At 46.4% G+C, this 17311-nt stretch overlaps 2 protein-coding genes across 3 annotated transcripts in view; one reads left to right on the top strand and one right to left on the bottom strand.

Annotated features, from left to right (window-relative positions):
* The window catches only part of TMX2 (thioredoxin related transmembrane protein 2), a 37244-nt gene extending 29656 nt beyond the window's left edge, over positions 1-7588 (bottom strand). Inside the window, exons 1-8 of one of the 2 annotated variants that reach the window (XM_077251120.1) lie at positions 7199-7588; positions 5524-5584; positions 4791-4904; positions 4594-4670; positions 4229-4335; positions 4077-4142; positions 3806-3935; positions 2820-3298 (exon numbers count right to left, since the gene is read on the bottom strand). In XM_077251120.1, coding sequence (XP_077107235.1) covers positions 3176-3298; positions 3806-3935; positions 4077-4142; positions 4229-4335; positions 4594-4670; positions 4791-4904; positions 5524-5584; positions 7199-7387 — 867 coding nt within the window. In that variant the 5' untranslated portion in view covers positions 7388-7588 and the 3' untranslated portion in view covers positions 2820-3175. Of the gene's footprint in view, positions 1-2819; positions 3299-3805; positions 3936-4076; positions 4143-4228; positions 4336-4593; positions 4671-4790; positions 4905-5523; positions 5585-7198 lie in introns of those variants that run through there. The other variant, XM_077251121.1, reaches the window with a different exon arrangement.
* Positions 7589-7598: 10 nt separating this feature from the next.
* Positions 7599-15681, top strand: MED19 (mediator complex subunit 19). The gene is made up of 6 exons (XM_077251123.1): positions 7599-8027; positions 8583-8705; positions 10264-10397; positions 10749-10842; positions 10917-11014; positions 15541-15681. The coding sequence occupies exons 1-6, from the start codon at positions 7769-7771 to the stop codon at positions 15595-15597; spliced, it is 765 nt and encodes a 254-aa protein (XP_077107238.1). The 5' UTR covers positions 7599-7768; the 3' UTR covers positions 15598-15681.
* Positions 15682-17311: the final 1630 nt, after the last annotated feature.

Below are 17311 nucleotides of genomic sequence, written 5' to 3'. Positions count from 1 at the left end.
AAATGAGTGGTTCAAAAAGAAGCACATTAAGGTCATGGTGTGGCCTAGCCAGTCTCCAGACCTTAATACCATAGAAAACGTATGGAGGGAGTTGGAAGCTCCGAGTTGCCAGGCGACAGCCTCAAAATCTTAATGATTTAGAGATGATCTGCAAAGAGGAGTGGACTAAAATTCCAACCTGACATGTGCGCAAACCTCATCATCAACTACAAACAACGTCTGACGGCTGTGCTTGCTAACAAGGGTTTTGCTGCCAAGTATTAAGTCTTGTCAGAAGGATCAAATACTTATTTCTCACTGCAAAATGAAAATAAATGTACTGTATATTTTTTATACAATGTGATTTTCTGGATTTTATTTTTGATATTCTGATTCTCTGTTAAAATTAACCTGCACTTAACATTATAGAGTGCTCATGTCTTTGTCAGGGGACAAACTTACAAACTCAGCAAGGGATCAAATACTTATTTACCGCGCTGTAGGTCCGTTACTCTCAATTTATCTACATTAAACCTCATTTGCCATTCTGACATCTTATCCAGATCATTTTGCAAAATTGTAAAGTCCAAGTCAGATTTTAATATCCTACATAGTTTGGTGTCGTCAGCAAAGACTGACTCTTTACTTTCAATCTCATCCACAATGTCATTAATGAAGCGGTTACAAAGAATCGGTCCTAGCACAGATCTATGCGGTACCTCACTGTTGACTAGATCTCATTTAGAGAACGCACCATTTATGACAACTCTTAGTTTCCGGTCAATCAGCCAATTCATATACCCATCTGCATATAGTTTCCGCTTCTGTAACTTTAGTATAAGGTTGTTATGTGGTACAGTATCAAATGCCTTTGCAAAGTATTTCCTCAAAAATGCCCCATTTATGTTCAGTATCCCCAATTACCATGACATTGTCCCAGACTATTTGATTAAGTTCTTCCCTTAATTTGTCGAAAATCAGCTTTCTTAAAGTTCCAGATTTTGACCTTTCCCCTTTTGAATGTTTGACTTAAACTTACCATATTATGGTCACTGCAACCATGTCCCATTGAATGTCTGGATAGTTGAAATCCCCAATAGTAAGGACCCAATTATTATCTGCTGCCTTGTTAATTTGTTGTAGCATTTCATCCTCGACCTGTTCAGTTATAATAGGAGGCTTGTAGCAAACTCCAATTAGCATCTTTCCTTTATTGTCTTCCTTTACAGGAATGTGTAGTGATACAATCACTTTTCTTCACATTCTAAGCCCCTTCCCCATAGTGTGACTTCAGGTGTTACCGCCATCTGGTTCTCTACTTATGCCTATGAGCGTACAACTTGACACAAACTCAACGACATCTATGAACTCTGGACATCTTCCGCTTTTATTTTTGGAGCAGTTATGTGCCTCCAGGACCATCCTGAGTACATTTTAGCCACAAGGACGACACTTTGTGTATTGTTTTTAACACTTTAGGTTTAGAATTCAGGTTTTATTTCTGTTAAAATATGTTCCCAACAATAAAAACCTCATCCCCTCATGTGATAAGCGTTAACTCCTTAACAATTTTAATGTTTGCCATCATTTTTTTTCCTTTCTCCCCTTTTTCAAGAGGCATAACTTTATTTTTACATAAACAGACATTTGAGGGCTTATTTTTTGTCAAACTATAGTTTACCTTGTGATGTTTGGAAAATGGTGAAACAAAATTCCAACTGAAGTGAAATGGCGACAAAATAAAATTAGCTTTTTAAAGTGTTCATTTTGAGGTGCAAATGACCTAGGAACACAATTCTACATGTCAGTTTGATTACAGAGATTCCAAACATTTTGTATTTATTTATTTTTTTTTTTTTACTATTTTAGTGGCTTAAAATGAAAAAAATCTGAAATTTGAAAAAAAAAAAAAAAAGTTTAATTTTTTGGGAGCTGCAACTTATTTTTTCGTCACATCAAGCTATAGTTTCTAATAATATCATTTTGGGGTACATACAGTTTATTGGCTTTTTTTAATGTATTTTTTGTGGAAGGTTTGGGGGGGTTCCTAAAAAAGAAAAAAATTCATTTTCAGTATTTTTTTCCCCCTTTATGACTTATTGTATGGGTTAAAATATATTTTTTGTAAGTTGGACTTTTACAGATGTGGTGATACTAAAAAAAATTTTTTTAACTATTTTTCATTGGGAATATGGGAGTGATTTTTTTTCCCTTTACTCCCCATAGGGGGACTTAAACCTGCTATTGTTTGATCACTTGTTCCATGTGCTACAATATTGCATCATTTCAATATATAGTAAAAATTCCATGACGCTTTCTCAGATTTCTGCTGTTAGAGGAATATGCTAACTAACCCGACCAGCGTGTGCCCCGAGGAACCTAATTCACACACCCTGACCGGCTCAATGTGTCTGTCTTGGGAGTGTAACAAAGTTGGCTGGTTAGAAGATATTGATGACCTATCCTAAGGATACATTGTCAGTGTAAGATCTATAGGGGTCTGGCGATCCACTCGTTAGCTTTTATAAGGACCATCCGATATGAACACATTGAACAGAGCTGCATTCCATAGCTCCATCCAATGTAGTGGCCGCTGCCGGATACTGCAGAACAACCATTATTCCAGGACAATCCTGTACACAGAAAACACTGCTGACATCCTTAGATCATCATTTCCACCCTTTAGGAGGGTCACAGGCAGGGAAATGGGAGACTAGAAAAATGGCCATACATAAGGGGTCTGGTTTTCTACAGTTACAGGTTCTGGAGAACGCAGACCATTTTTCCTAATCTGAGATAAGCCATTAATGACGCTCAGGAGAATATACAGAGACTTCGGAAATGGTTAGAGAGGAACCCTTTATTATAGCCTCTCACGGAATAAATCGGCAATGTTCATGGTTTGGATTACATGACTCTTCTAGTCGTGAGCAGACGTCACAACGTACACATAATGGCCGGCAGAGTCGCAGTTCCGTCTTGAAGATGTTGGCAAGAACGAGCAGAAATAGTGCAACAGTGGAGGGAGGACCGACACAAATGGAGAAATCACAGTCCCCTGGGCTGCCTCTTAACTATACATTCATTAAAAAAAATTGCCTTGACGAGGTTGAATGAAGAACTTGAAATCATTAATAGAATGGTAGTTCTATTCTATTTACAAGAGGATGGAGGAACATGAGCAGCAGCCCCCAAGTTACTGGTCCTTCTTGCTCTCAATTGGGGGATTCTCCTTTGCTTCTGCCTCATCTTGGTTCTTATAGGTCTTCTTCGCTTGCTGGTACAGCTCGTTCAGGTTGAACTCTCTAATAACATTTTCCTGATATACAAGGAGATAAAAAACAATAAATAAATTTTAGATGCAGTCTATACCCAAATGGGACATCTTCACCAGAGGACCGGCTGCTGTCCAGCAGTAAGAGGACAGCCATTTAGAACACGACTCCTCCAGAGCTGCAGTTTGCAGGGACTCAGTAATAGGAATTCCACTCGAGTCTTCCCCAAAATTGAGCAAAACCAATATGGCTGCTTCAAGAATTGACAGACATTTAGGACACAACCATTTAGCTGTCATATTTTTCCAGTCTGTGGTAATAATTCCTGGTCCTGACCAGGGGTCTCTGTGCCCGGACCCACAGTCCTCATTCAAAGGAGTGGTTCCAAAATACAGAAGACATGTAAATCTCTCTATTACTGGCTCTGCCTCTGGTCTTGTTCAGCCAAACATATAAATGGTCCGTGTGTGCCATGGGGGGTGTACTGCTGAGACAAGATATGCAGGATTACACATGGCTCTATTCACGCTTGTGCTTACAAAGAAAGTTACCTGAGAGAAGCTCCAAGACACCGCCCGCCCCTTTTTATCCACCTGTGGTCGCCGCAAGATCTCCTTGCCACCTTGAAACAAGATAAGTGTGGGAAGTTGCTTGGACAGCGGAGAGGTGCTGACGTTGTACCTGTAATACATACATCATGTGAATGGTGGGACGCAGCAGTCCAGGAATAACAGGAGATGCTGCAGGGCAGAACGATTGTGAAGGCACCAGCCAGATGTGGGAGCCTCAATGGCCACAAGTTCTGGGGGCAACCATTCTTACCTAGTGCTGACGTCTGGATATCGGCCTATATCCACTTTACCAAACTTCAGACCGGCACAGTTATACCTGTGGGCAGGAACGAGAAACATCGGGTCAGGAGAAAGCACATGTGTGTGTGTTAGAGTGCGCGACAGAATGGAAAGAGGACATACTTTAGTGACAGCTCTGCGTAAATGGGGGCAAATGACTGACATTCAGATGACCAGTTTGCAAAATATTCCACAATCCATGAAACGCGTCGATCCGATTGCATCTCCTCCTGCAAAGAAAGGGTAGACGATGTATGAACTTGATGCTGCACTCCGGTCATCACAGGAGTGACAAGAACTAGTGATGAGGTAAAGTGCTCGCTACTAGAGTTTCCTAGGGTGCTCCAGTGACACGTTCGAGTCCCCACAGCTGTTAGAGTCAGTACTGCTGAGGGGACGCACGACTTCCTAGATTTTGGTCAAGCAGTCTGTGCCATTTACATTCCACAAATAACCCCTGGTAATGAAAGGCCCCCCGGGGCATTTACCTCGATTGTTTTGTCACTGAAATATTTGATATGCTCAGGGCCCAGATAGAGCGGGGGCTTACACGTCATCAGGAAGACTGCGGAGGAAAACAGTGACAGCAGTTCACATTTAACAATAGTAATAGCGTTCTTTTAAGAGTTAATTTGGGGGACTACAGAAGGGCCTGCACACATTACAATAGGTCTTTAGGACTCACCTAGGCACAGGGTGACATACAATAGGCCCATACGGATATCCAAGCGGAAGAACAGAATTGTGTTGGCCACCTTGCTGAACATGAAGATATTCCCAATGTGCTGTTCAATGGTGACTGAAAGAAAGAAATGGGTTCAGGCACTGACAATGCAGCATCACAACCAGTGCTGCCCCGTGCCATCCCACATCAGCCACAGCTGAGCAGAACAGCTGTCAGATCCTCATATGTCTGAAATATCACTTATATATCTGATGTTAAAAAAAATAAAGTTTCTCCTTGTGGAGATTACAAAGCCAGTGTAAGGAGACTTATAGGCCATGTAATGCTAACCTAAGACTATATATGCAAATAGTCTTTCATCGAGAAAGGACTGCAAATCTAGTCCCACCCATTATGTATAGCAATCCTATAAGTCAGTATCGACCCTGTATAATAAATCAAGTTCCAAGGCTCTTTATCGGGTCGCCATTGACATTTAGGATTGCTACCCCCAATAGATGGCACTGGAGCCCCTGTCCTCCTGCTATTTGCATTCTTCATACACAAACATGGTGAAAGAGGAAAAACAGGAAGGGGCACTTTCTGTAAACTGGAAAGATGAGGGCTCGTCTCTCCGCGCCGCTGCACCAGGAGTTATGGTGTCCCATTAAGCTTAGAGCTCCAATTCATGGCTAAATGGCGATATTAGCACCAATCGGGACTGGAACGTTATGAGGGCAACACTCAGACTTACTACTCCGCCTGTTCTTCATCATCACGATGGCGCTGAGAAACATCAAGATCTCCACTTCTCTCTTGGAAAAAAAAAAGAAGAAAAGTCAGCTCCGACTGTGTATGGGGTTTGCCATTTAGTCTCCAGCACTCCCTACTTTGGTCAGTCCTTCCCCCATGCTTTATACTGCAGCTATGCTAGTTGGAGCTACTTTCCATTACAGAAAGCAGAGAATAATTCGGAGTTACACACAAACATAAGAATCTTCCTCCTTGGTCCCACAGGGGGCTGAGAAACGTTTACTAATACCGGTTTCCTCCACAGCCCTGATACCTGGTACGGACTATAGACAGGAGATCGGTGCAGCCATCCAGGTACGATCGCAGGGCACAACAACTCAACCAGCGCAGCTGTGCCCAGTACTTCAGCTTAGCCTATACAAATTATGGCGGATGAGCGGTGCCAGGCACAGTCACATTTACTGCGCTGCAAAGTCCAGATCATCAGCGTACACCATCAATATATGGCCAGAAGAAACAACCAGAGCAGTACCCAATGCAGCCGTGCCCGGCACCACAGCTCGCACAAGAGGCGGTGAGGCAGCCGTGCCCGGCACTACAGCTCATACAAGCGGCGATGGGACAGCCGTGCCCGGCACTACAGCTCGTACAAGCGGCGATGGGACAGCTGTGTCCGGCACTACAGCTCATACAAGCGGCGATGAGGCAGCTGTGTCCGGCACTACAGCTCACACAAGGGGCAGCGGTGCCTGGCACTACAGCTCACACAAGAGGCAGCGGTGCCAGGCACTACAGCTCACACAAGGGGCAGCGGTGCCAGGCACTACAGCTCACACAAGGGGCAGCAGTGCCAGGCACTACAGCTCACACAAGGGGCAGCGGTGCCCGCCACTACAGCTCACACAAGGGGCAGCGGTGCCAGGCACTAGAGCTCACACAAGGGGCAGCGGTGCCAGGCACTACAGCTCACAAAAGGGGCAGCGGTGCCAGGCACTACAGCTCACACAAGGGGCAGCGGTGCCAGGCACTAGAGCTCACACAAGGGGCAGCAGTGCCAGGCACTAGAGCTCACACAAGGGGCAGCAGTGCCAGGCACTAGAGCTCACACAAGGGGCAGCGGTGCCCGCCACTACAGCTCACACAAGGGGCAGCGGTGCCAGGCACTACAGCTCACACAAGGGGCAGCGGTGCCAGGCACTACAGCTCACACAAGGGGCAGCGGTGCCAGGCACTACAGCTCACACAAGGGGCAGCGGTGCCAGGCACTAGAGCTCACACAAGGGGCAGCAGTGCCAGGCACTAGAGCTCACACAAGGGGCAGCAGTGCCAGGCACTAGAGCTCACACAAGGGGCAGCGGTGCCCGCCACTACAGCTCACACAAGGGGCAGCGGTGCCAAGCACTGTTTCTGAGCTGTAGTGGAAGAGGCTGATCAAGGGCATCGGAGGCGAGACCCCCAGTGACCACACACTGGCAAGCCAGGGAATACGAGCGGCCACCACAACCTTAGGAATAGAAGCGAGACCTGGAAACCGATCACAGTACCGGAGCAATGTCTCCCGGTGTGGCCACATGTGCCAGGCTATAAGGGAGAGGGGCACACTACCGTACAGCAGTGCAGTACCCGTGCCCACCCTGTGCCCACCCTGTGCCCTTGAGCACCTGCAGTATCCTCACCCAGTCAAAGTCACAGGGGTTGCCATCCTCCCGCTGGCTCGGCAGCGCAGTGCACAGAGGGGGAACCTTACGGATCAGGAGGAAGGAGGCTGACAGCAGCGCAGAGAGCAGGTAATAGGGCTGCGACACCCAGCGCCATAGTCCGGGCGCCGCATACACCAGAGCCAGCAGCGGAGCGATCACCGCCATACTGTCAGTGTGAGAGCTTCCACTCTAACTGCACAGAAACCCAGAGCAGCAGGACCTAGCGCAGGGACGCACGGACCAATCACAGCGCGCTATACTACACTGGCCAATGAGACGCAGAAGTGCCCAGGCTGAACGTTACATCACAACACCGCCAACCTATCAGGGACGGCGACAGTGACGAATGAGGACCGAGAATGGGCCTGTGCGCTGAGACCTGCAGGCGCGCATGGTCATTGGATGGAGGAAGAGAAGGCTCAGCCCACCGGAAGTGGCAACAGATTCTCTGAGCTTGCGAGAGCAGGAGGCGGGACTTAGCATAATGTTCCAATTGGTCGCTCGTCAGAAAGAGGCTGCGTTTGATTGGCTGGATATCAATGCAGGATGATGGAGGGCTTCTCTGGACTGTTTGTCCCTTCGGATCCGCCACCGACACTTCCCTCTGGGCCGGGGGTAGCGGCGGTTGTCTCTGGGGGCGGCGTTGGGTTTGGGGCAGGTAAACCTCATCCCGTTTCTGGAGCGCCCAACTCCTTAGTTCCCGGCCCTCCCCTGCCGCCTCCGCCGTCACTGTCTGCAGGTCCTGCCGGGGAGGATGGAGCCCGGCGCTCGTCCGGTCCCTTCTACCTGCTCCGAGAACTGCCAGGTGGGTAATGCCGACTTCTGTGTGCCCGGTGACCTGCTGTTACTGTCTCCTAGCCCGAGCCATGACACGGAGGGTATCGGTCACCGAAACCGGTCCTGAACCGGAGCACAAGCACTGGTAGGGGGCGTACTCTCAGCATCCCCGGCGGGCGAGGAGGGCACCGCCATGTCCGTGCTGGGCACAGCAGAGTCTCCAGGGTGGGGGGCTCTGATCTGCCAGTGGGTTATTTCTTTATCGGATCGGTGCTCCCTCCCCGGGGTGTGTGTGTGTGTGGGGGGAGATCCCTAGCGGATCATGCCCCCGGGGGGGGGGGGGGTGTTATCCTTAGCGGATTGTGCCCCCGAAGTGTGTTGAGGGTTATCCCTAGTGGATCGGTGCCCCCGGAGTGTGTGGGGGTGGGGGGGGGGGGAGGTGTTTATCCTTAGCGGACTGCTGCCCCAGAGTGTGTGTGTTCATAGCGGATCGGTGCCCCCAGGATGTGTGGGGGGGTGGTTATCTGCTTGTACCCTTTAGATTCTACTTATTTTTTCGATTTGTCTCTTTTGTCTCTTTCAGGGCTCTCTGACCTCACAGGCAGCGTTAATCTTATTCTACATTACAATCTGGAACATTCATTTGGGAAATTCTGTGGCAAGAAAGTTAAAGAAAAACTCAGCAACTTTCTTCCGGACCTGCCAGGTAAGAAGTGAAAATGACCACTGTCCAGGCATATGGACGTTGTGGAGAGAAGCCCTGCCCCGGGTCAGAGAGGAGAGTCATGACACTGCGGCTTTCGCAGACTCGGCCATCCAGGGGCGGCGACGGTAGCCAGCCATTTGATCAGATGCCTTAGAAGGAAAGTATGAATGCTTCAGTGCCTGCCATCACAAGCGGGTTGCTAGGCTTCATGGGCAGTTGAAGGGTCGGGCACTCCGGGAATATATCAGTGCTGATACATGAGAGCTAGTGAAGATGGCCGCCTCCTGGACACAGACCTCACATTGAGCATGAAATATAAATTGCCATAATGCTGGAGTCTATAGTGTTCATCACTGTGGGTCCGGGTGCTGTGCCCCCTTTTCCCCCCGCACTGCCTTCACTGATTAATGAACTCTCCTCAGAGATTGAAGACGGGCTGAACAGAAAGTGCAATCCATAGTTGCCACCGGAATTAAACCCTTCGTACGCCTGCATCTCCCTCTCTTCCTATACTGGAGGAAACAAAGCTGTCGGAGAATGTGTTCTCTATCATTGCACAGAGGGGCCCATGTCACACAACACGCTGTATTACTGGTGAAACCTTTAGGCTATGTGCACACGTTCAGGATTTTTAGCGGTTTTTTTTAGCGTTTTTCGCCGAAAAAACACCAAAAAAACTTACATAAGCATCCCATCATTTTTAATGCATTCAGCATTTTTTTGTGCACATGCTGCTTATTACTCCACGGCAGAATCGCATTCCAGAAAAAAACGCAGCATGTTCATTCTTTGTGCGGAATGGCGGGGATTCCGCACACATAGGAATGCATTGATCCGCTTACTTTCCGCATGTGGCTATGCACACCATGCGGGAAGTAAGCGGATCATGTGCGGTTGGTACCCAGGGTGGAGGAGAGGAGACTCTCCTCCATATATCTGTAAAAAAATAATAATAATTATTAAAATAAAAAATCGTGATATTCTCACCTTTCGCCGCCCCCCGCAACCTTCCCGCTCCTCGCTATGCTTCCATTCCCAGTAATGCCTTGTGACAATGACCTGTGATGACGTAGCAGTCTCGCGTGATGCTACGTCATCTGGGGTCATTACTGGGAACGGGAGCATTGCGAGGAGCGGGAAGTCTGCGGGGGATGCCGAAAGGTGACAATATCACGATTTATTTTTTTTATTATTTTTAACATTATATCTTTTACTATTGATGCTGCATAGGCTGCATCAGTAGTAAAAAGATGGTCACACTTGTCAAGCACTATGTTTGACAAATGTGACCAACCTGTCGCTCAGTTTTCCAAGCGATGCTACAGATCGCTTGCAAAACGCTTGTGTTTAGCGGGAATACGCATGCCAATTCTGCATGCGTATTTCCCACGGCAGGGAGTTGCAGAATTGCCGCAGAAATTTCCACTGCAATTCTGCAACGTGTGCACATAGCCTTAGTGTTATGTAGGTGGTGGAGGCCAGTAAATTCTGAGAATGGCCCGTGCTTTCTGACCTAATCCTATCAGTCACTTCCGTTTCTCCGTGTCCTCTTTTGTAGGTATGATCGATACCCCCGGCTCTCAGGATAACAGCAGTCTCCGATCTTTAATTGAAAAGCCACCGATCTGCGGAAATTCCTTCACTCCTCTGACTGGCGCACTACTAACTGGCTTCAGACTACATGCAGGCCCGGTGAGACGAAGTGTATTTGTGTACCGCCAATGCTGTCATTACCAATTGATAGGAGTGACTGGTTTTCTTGTAGAACACCCCAATAAATGCAATGTCTACTGCATTGTTTCCCAAATCAACTTGTGACCCCGATCATGGGACCCAAACCTGTCCTCACTGGCAATATGAGATGAGAGGCGGTAGGAGGCGGTGGGCCACTAAGGCCGGTTACTTGTCTTTAGGGTGGGCAACTTTTCAAAGCTAGAAATTTGGACAGTGCAGTGGAGTTTTGTATTGTCCATATCCATGCAGTGCTGAGGCTGGATTGCACCGTCCTCTGCTTCATATATATGTTCTGCCATCTTCCTTCAGCTTCCAGAACACTGTCGTCTAATGCACATACAGCCCCCAAAGAAAAAGAACAAGAAACACAAAGCAAGCAGAACACAGGAGCCGGCTCCTCCAGGTCTGTATGATGGGTGTGTGTATGTGATGGGCGAGGAGGTGATCTCCATTTCACTGTTCTGCCTTCTGCTACAGAAACACCATCAGATTCTGATCACAGGAAAAAGAAGAAGAAACAAAGAGAAGATGACCCAGAAAGAAGGAGAAAGAAGAAAGACAAGAAGAAAAAGAAGGTAAGATGAAATGGATGGATGGAAGCCAGGGGCAGAACGAGGCACCCTGTGCGTCCTTTCTTATTTCTCCTTCAGCCCCCTAGCTGCTTTCTATATTGGATGTAAATGGGAATTTCGCAACACTGTGTGCGAGCCTGGTGATGGCAAGTGTACCACTGACTGATAGCATCTAGCTCAGTGACCATCAGTCACTGGTCATCGTCCGGTTCATACATTGTTACTGGTTGTGGAGTCCTAAATATAATGCAATGTAATGCTAGAGACTGGCCTTCTGCCTGCTCAAGCGGCATGAATTTTGGCTTCTGACTTGGAGCATTATATGTACAGCTGCCTGTGGGGTACAGTGTCTGGTATTGTCTTGAAATAAGACCCAAGTATTGGGACACCTCCATATTACTCCTATAGGAGTTCTTATGACCTCCCATTCTACATCCATAGACATTAATATAGAGCAGGTCCCCATTCTGCATCCAGAACAGTTTTTGGAGCTTGTGTTCATTTTTGCACATTCTTCCAGATAAGCATTTGTGGGGTCAGACGCTGATGTTAGATGAGGCAGCCGGGCTCAGAATCTGTTCTTGTTCATCACTAATGGTATTCGAATGGGATGAGGTCTGGATTCTGTGCGGTCAGTCAGGTTTTTGCCCACCAAACTCGCCCTAACTATTTATTTAAAGACCTTGATTTATGCACTGGGGCACAGTCATGCTGGAACAGAAAATAATAATAATAATTTTTATTTATATAGCGCCAACATATTCCGCAGCGCTTTACAACTTATAGAGGGGACTTGTACAGACAATAGACATTACAGCATAACAGAAATCACAGTTCAAAACAGATACCAGGAGGAATGAGGGCCCTGCTGCTCGCAAGCTTACAAACTATGAGGAAAAGGGGAGACACAAGAGGTGGATGGTAACAATTGCTTTAGTTATTTGGACCAACCATAGTGTAAGGCTCGGGTGTTCATGTAAAGCTGCATGAACCAGTTAACAGCCTAAGTATGTAGCAGTACAGACACAGAGGGCTATTAACTGCATAAAGTGTATGAGAGCATGATGCGAGGAACCTGATTTTTTTTTTTTTTTTTTGTTGAATGGGCCACACAGGGATAGTTAGGTTAATGCGTTGAGGCGGTAGGCCAGTCTGAGCAAATGAGTTTTTAGGGCCTTCCCCAAACCTTTCCTCAAACTTGGAAGCTAAAGTTGTCCAAAATGTCTTGGAGTGCTGAAGTATTGAGATTCCCCTTCACTGGAAATTAGGGGCGCAGGCTGACCCCTGTAAAACAATCCTATAGCATTATGTCTCCTGCACCAAACATGGCAGTGGCACATTGCAGTCAGGAAGGTAACATTTTCCTGGCCTTCATCAAACCCAGAACAATCCATCAGATGCCAGATGGAGAAGTGTGATTCATCAATCCATAGAACAAGTTTCTACAGCTTTAGAGTTCAGTGGTGGCGTCTTTACACTACTCCATCTGACTCTTGGCATTGTGCTTGGTGATGTAAGGCTTTCATGTAGTTGCCTGGCCAAGGAAACCCATGCCGTGCAGCTCTTGATGCAGTTTTTGTGCTGATGTTAATGCCAGAGGAGGTAGGTGCTTTGCAGTTATTGACTCAGCGTAGCTGTGGTGACTTCTCTGTACCATGCCCCTCAGCACTCGTAGTCCCTACTCTGCAACTTTACGTCATCTGTCACTTTGTGGCTCCTAAACCCTTCCATTTTTCAATAATAAACTCAGATTTGATTGTAGATAATTTAGGAGACCAGAAATGTCCTGTTACACTGGTGACATCCTATGTCAGGCCGCACTTGTATCTGAGCTCTATAGAACGTTCTTTCACAAATGTTAGTGAAGGCGACTGCAAAGTGAGGGGCTGGGTTTTATATACCCGTGATAATGGTAACCTGAATTCACTGATTTAAGAGGAGTGTCCCAATATTTGTGTCCAACCATGTATAGTCTGTGGTTTTGGGAGTTGTCGGCAGATAAATGGGTCACTGTCCAATTGTGCATTTCATTGCCCAGCAGTCCATGCACGGTAGCACAGATCAGCAGTGGTGTGGAGGAAGACACAAAGGGGGAAACAAATGGAAAGGTATACATTTGGGGTGGAATCCGTGCAGCTTGGTTTACATTAGCAGATAATGGCTTATTAGTATTTTTATCCCCTTTAGAGTGAAGGAGCAACTGTGCGTTCAGCCGTTCTCCCCTTGGCCGTGCCACCTGCTGCGCTGGAGTTCTGTACACAGCTGGATTCTTGTGAATGGGGCTGTGTTTTAGCGCTCGGCTCAGCAGGTGGTCAGGAGCACTGTAGGGAGAAAATCTGAGAAGTGACAGCACTTGGCCATGTTCTTATGTGGCTTTTTGCTGTGTATCTTACACAGTATATTTGATGCACAACATTTACATAATACAACAGTACCAGCATAAATGACGAACCTCCTGAAATCTGATGTGTACAATTTTTTTTTTTTCTGGGGGGAGAGGTCCTTAGACCTCCACAGATTGCCCATAAGTCCCCTGAGAATTGCACAGATCTAGCCATAGTTTTCTTTTGTATGTTTTTTTTTCATTTGTACGCCACACTGTGCAAACTCTGGACACCTGAGCTGCACACTTCACGGAGGACTCTTGAATGATCTCACCACCCAGACCACCACTGATCTGCAAGCACTTAAACTGACTGCAATGTACAGTGCCTTGCGAAAGTATTCGGCCCCCTGGAGCTTTCCAACCTTTTCCCACATATCATGCTTCAAACATAAAGATACCAAATGTAAATTTTTGGTGAAGAATCAACAACAAGTGGAACACAATTGTGAAGTTGAACGAAATTTATTGGTTATTTTAAATTTTTGTGGAAATTCAAAAACTGAAAAGTGGGGCGTGCAATATTATTCGGCCCCTTTCAGTGCAGCAAACTCACTCCAGAAGTTCATTGTGGATCTCTAAATGATCCAATGTTGTCCTAAATGCCTAATGATGATAAATATAATCTACCTGTGTGTAGTCAAGTCTCCGTATAAATGCACCTGCTCTGTGATAGTCTCAGGGTTCTGTTTGAAGCACAGAGAGCATCATGAAGACCAAGGAACACAACAGGCAGGTCCATGATACTGTTGTGGAGAAGTTTAAAGCCGGATTTCGATACAAAATGATTTCCAAAACTTTAAGCATCCCAAGGAGCACTGTGCAAGCGATCATATTGAAATGGAAGGAATATCATACCACTGCAAATCTACCAAGACCCGGCCGTCCCTCTAAACTTTCATCTCAAAGAAGGAGAAGACTGACCAGAGATGCAGCCAAGAGGCCCATGATCACTCTGGATGAACTGCAGAGATCTACAGCTGAGGTGGGACAGTCTGTCCATCGGACAACAATCAGTCGTACACTGCACAAATCTGTCCTTTATGGAAGAGTGGCAAGAAGAAAGCCATTTCTCAAAGATACTTTTTATGGGTATCGTTTAAAGTTTGCAACAAGCCACCTGGGAGACACCCCAAACATGTGGAAGAAGGTGCTCTGGTCAGATGAAACCAAAATCGAACTTTTTGGCAACAATGCCAAACGATATTTTGGCGTAAAGGTAACACCGCTCATCACCCTGAACACATCATCCCCACTGTCAAACATGGTGGTGGCAGCATCATGGTTTGGGCCTGCTTTTCTTCAGCAGGGACAGGGAAGATGGATGGATGGATAGAGCTAAATACAGGACCATTCTTGAAGAAAACCTGTTGGAGTCTGCAAAAGACCTGAGACTGGGACGGAGATTTGTCTTACAACAAGACAATGATCCCAAACATAAAGCAAAATCTACAATGGAATGGTTCACAAATAAACGTATCCAGGTGTTAGAATGGCCAAGTCAAAGTCCAGACCTCAATCCAATCGAGAATCTGTGGAAAGAGCTGAAACTGCTGTTCACAAACGATCTCCATCAAACCTCACTGAGCTCGAGCTGTTTGCCAAGGAAGAATGGGCAAGAATTTCAGTCTCTCGATGTACAAAACTGATAGAGACATACCCCAAGCGACTTGAAGCTGTAATCGTAGCAAAAGATGGTGCAACAAAGTATTAAGTTAAAGGGGCTGAATAATATTCCACGCCCCACTTTTCAGTTTTTGAATTTCCACAAAAATTTAAAATAATCAATAAATTTCGTTCAACTTCACAATTGTGTTCCACTTGTTGGTTCTTCACCAAAAATTTACATTTGGTATCTTTTATATTTGAAGCATGATATGTGGGAAAAGATTGAAAAGTTCCAGGGGGCTGAATACTTTCGCAAGGCACTGTATAAAAGAAATAAAACAAAAAAAACAATGTGACTGTTTAATTATTCATTAACGCCTCTATATTGAGGATCCGTCTGAGCCCTGCCAGGTGGACCCCCAACTACCAGGAAGTATTGGAATATTGTAATATACCATAACCTCTTTTCTCACGCCTTGTAACGTGTGATTTTTTTATTTTTTTTTTTTATTTTTTTTTTTTCTTCATTCCTTTCCAGAATCGCCATAGTCCTGAGCACCCAGGAGCCGGAAGCTCACAAAGTGGATTACGTTGAGAATCCCGCTTTATTTGTACATACAATTTTCTGTTACTTTTATAGGGTTTGTTCATTTTAATAAAGCTCCCTCTGTCCCCTGAACAGTTTGTGTGACTTTTACTTTCTCCACTGGTATCCTTTTCTAATGAATATGTTCCATATTGGGGGCCATGTTTTAAAAGGGGTAAGTCTGTTAGATAAAATGTTATTGTTTGCATCATGAAAAGCTATAGTGTTCCAGTATATGTTCCCGTACCTCAGAGTGCAGTCATTTACTAGCGTCCTTCATTGTTTAATCCCATGGCATTAGGAAATAAATCTGCCCTGGTCACAACTCTAGCCATTTCTTTTAGGGGAGACCTGTGTTAAAACAAGAAAAATCTGATGAGGTTTATCATAATTCCTTCCTGATTGATGGTGGCCACCACTGCCAGGTCACTAATACCAGAAGGGATGTCATTTTAACAGGTGCAGAAAGGACCACACGGGAGCATGGGTGCATTCAGTTGTGATGGAGGGCGATATCGGGTGTCAATGTTGTTTATGTAGTTAAGTGTTGAGTGTTACAGAACCCCTCAGCACCCAGATTATGTTGTGCAGTTATTTGTATGTATAATAGTTTCCATGTGAGAGGCATGTCCCTAATGCATCAGCCCACAGGCTGCGCCCCCTGGGCAGAGGGGACAAGATATTCCCCTTCTGACCTCTCCCACCTTTGTAATTCCCACAGTAAATATCGGCAGGCTCCGGCCCCCTGCGGCTATTGTGTCTGGCCTGCCGCTTTTCAATAGGCCTGCCCTCTGTACCTGTGTGATATATATTCTGTGTCCTGTGAGTAAAGTGTGGTCATATTGGAAATACGTGGAGAAGCAGTGATATTTTATATGCGCCCATGTAATCAAGGAATTCCAGCCAGCGTCCTTCATTCAGACTCCAGCTAAAGCAGAGTGGACCTCCTGAAACACGGAGTGGTACTGAAAGAGGTACTCCAGCACGGAAGACCCCGTACACTGGTGGCATACAGCGGGATGTGATACCCCGTCTACAGGAGGAAAGGAATGAATGGAAAACAACTACCAGAAGTTAAAGAGGACTACATTAAAAGATCTGGTGGAAGCCCGAGGGTTAATCGCCAACAACAAAACAAAAGCGGATTTGATAGCAGCCATCATGGAACACGACAGTGCAGCGCCCCCCAATGTGAACGTGGAGGAGACTGAATTCCAGAGGGAGGTAAAGAACAGACTGGCGTTCTATGGCCCAAACCCTGCAGTAGAGATCATACGAGAGGTGATGGCTGATGTGCGTACTGATCTGAAGGATAAGATGGCCGAGCGGACCAGGATAGAGCTAGCCAAGATGGAGATGGCAGAGCGGAGAGAGGAGAGTCAGCGAGCAGGGGGATCTCTGGCCTCCGACCAAGTACCTTCAACAGTAAGCCACAAAAAGATCCAGTATAATGCCTTCCGACAGTTGGGGGAGGCAGAGGAAGACATTGATGGCTTTCTGCAGGACTTTGAGCGACAGTGTGCCCTTCATCAAGTGAAGCCGGAGGAACGAGTTCAGATTCTGGCCAGCAAGCTGACAGGCCGGGCAGCGGACGCCTATCGCACGGTACCTGATGAGGACTGTATGGACTATGAGCAGATCAAAGAAGTGATCTTGGCCTGGTATGCGCTGACACCAGAGGCATACCGCCAAAAGTTCCGCAGACTTATAAAACGGGTAACCG

Source organism: Ranitomeya variabilis, chromosome 4 (assembly GCF_051348905.1).
Source record: "Ranitomeya variabilis isolate aRanVar5 chromosome 4, aRanVar5.hap1, whole genome shotgun sequence".
Lineage (NCBI taxonomy): Eukaryota > Metazoa > Chordata > Amphibia > Anura > Dendrobatidae > Ranitomeya > Ranitomeya variabilis.
This window is presented reverse-complemented; position numbering and strand designations above follow the sequence as displayed.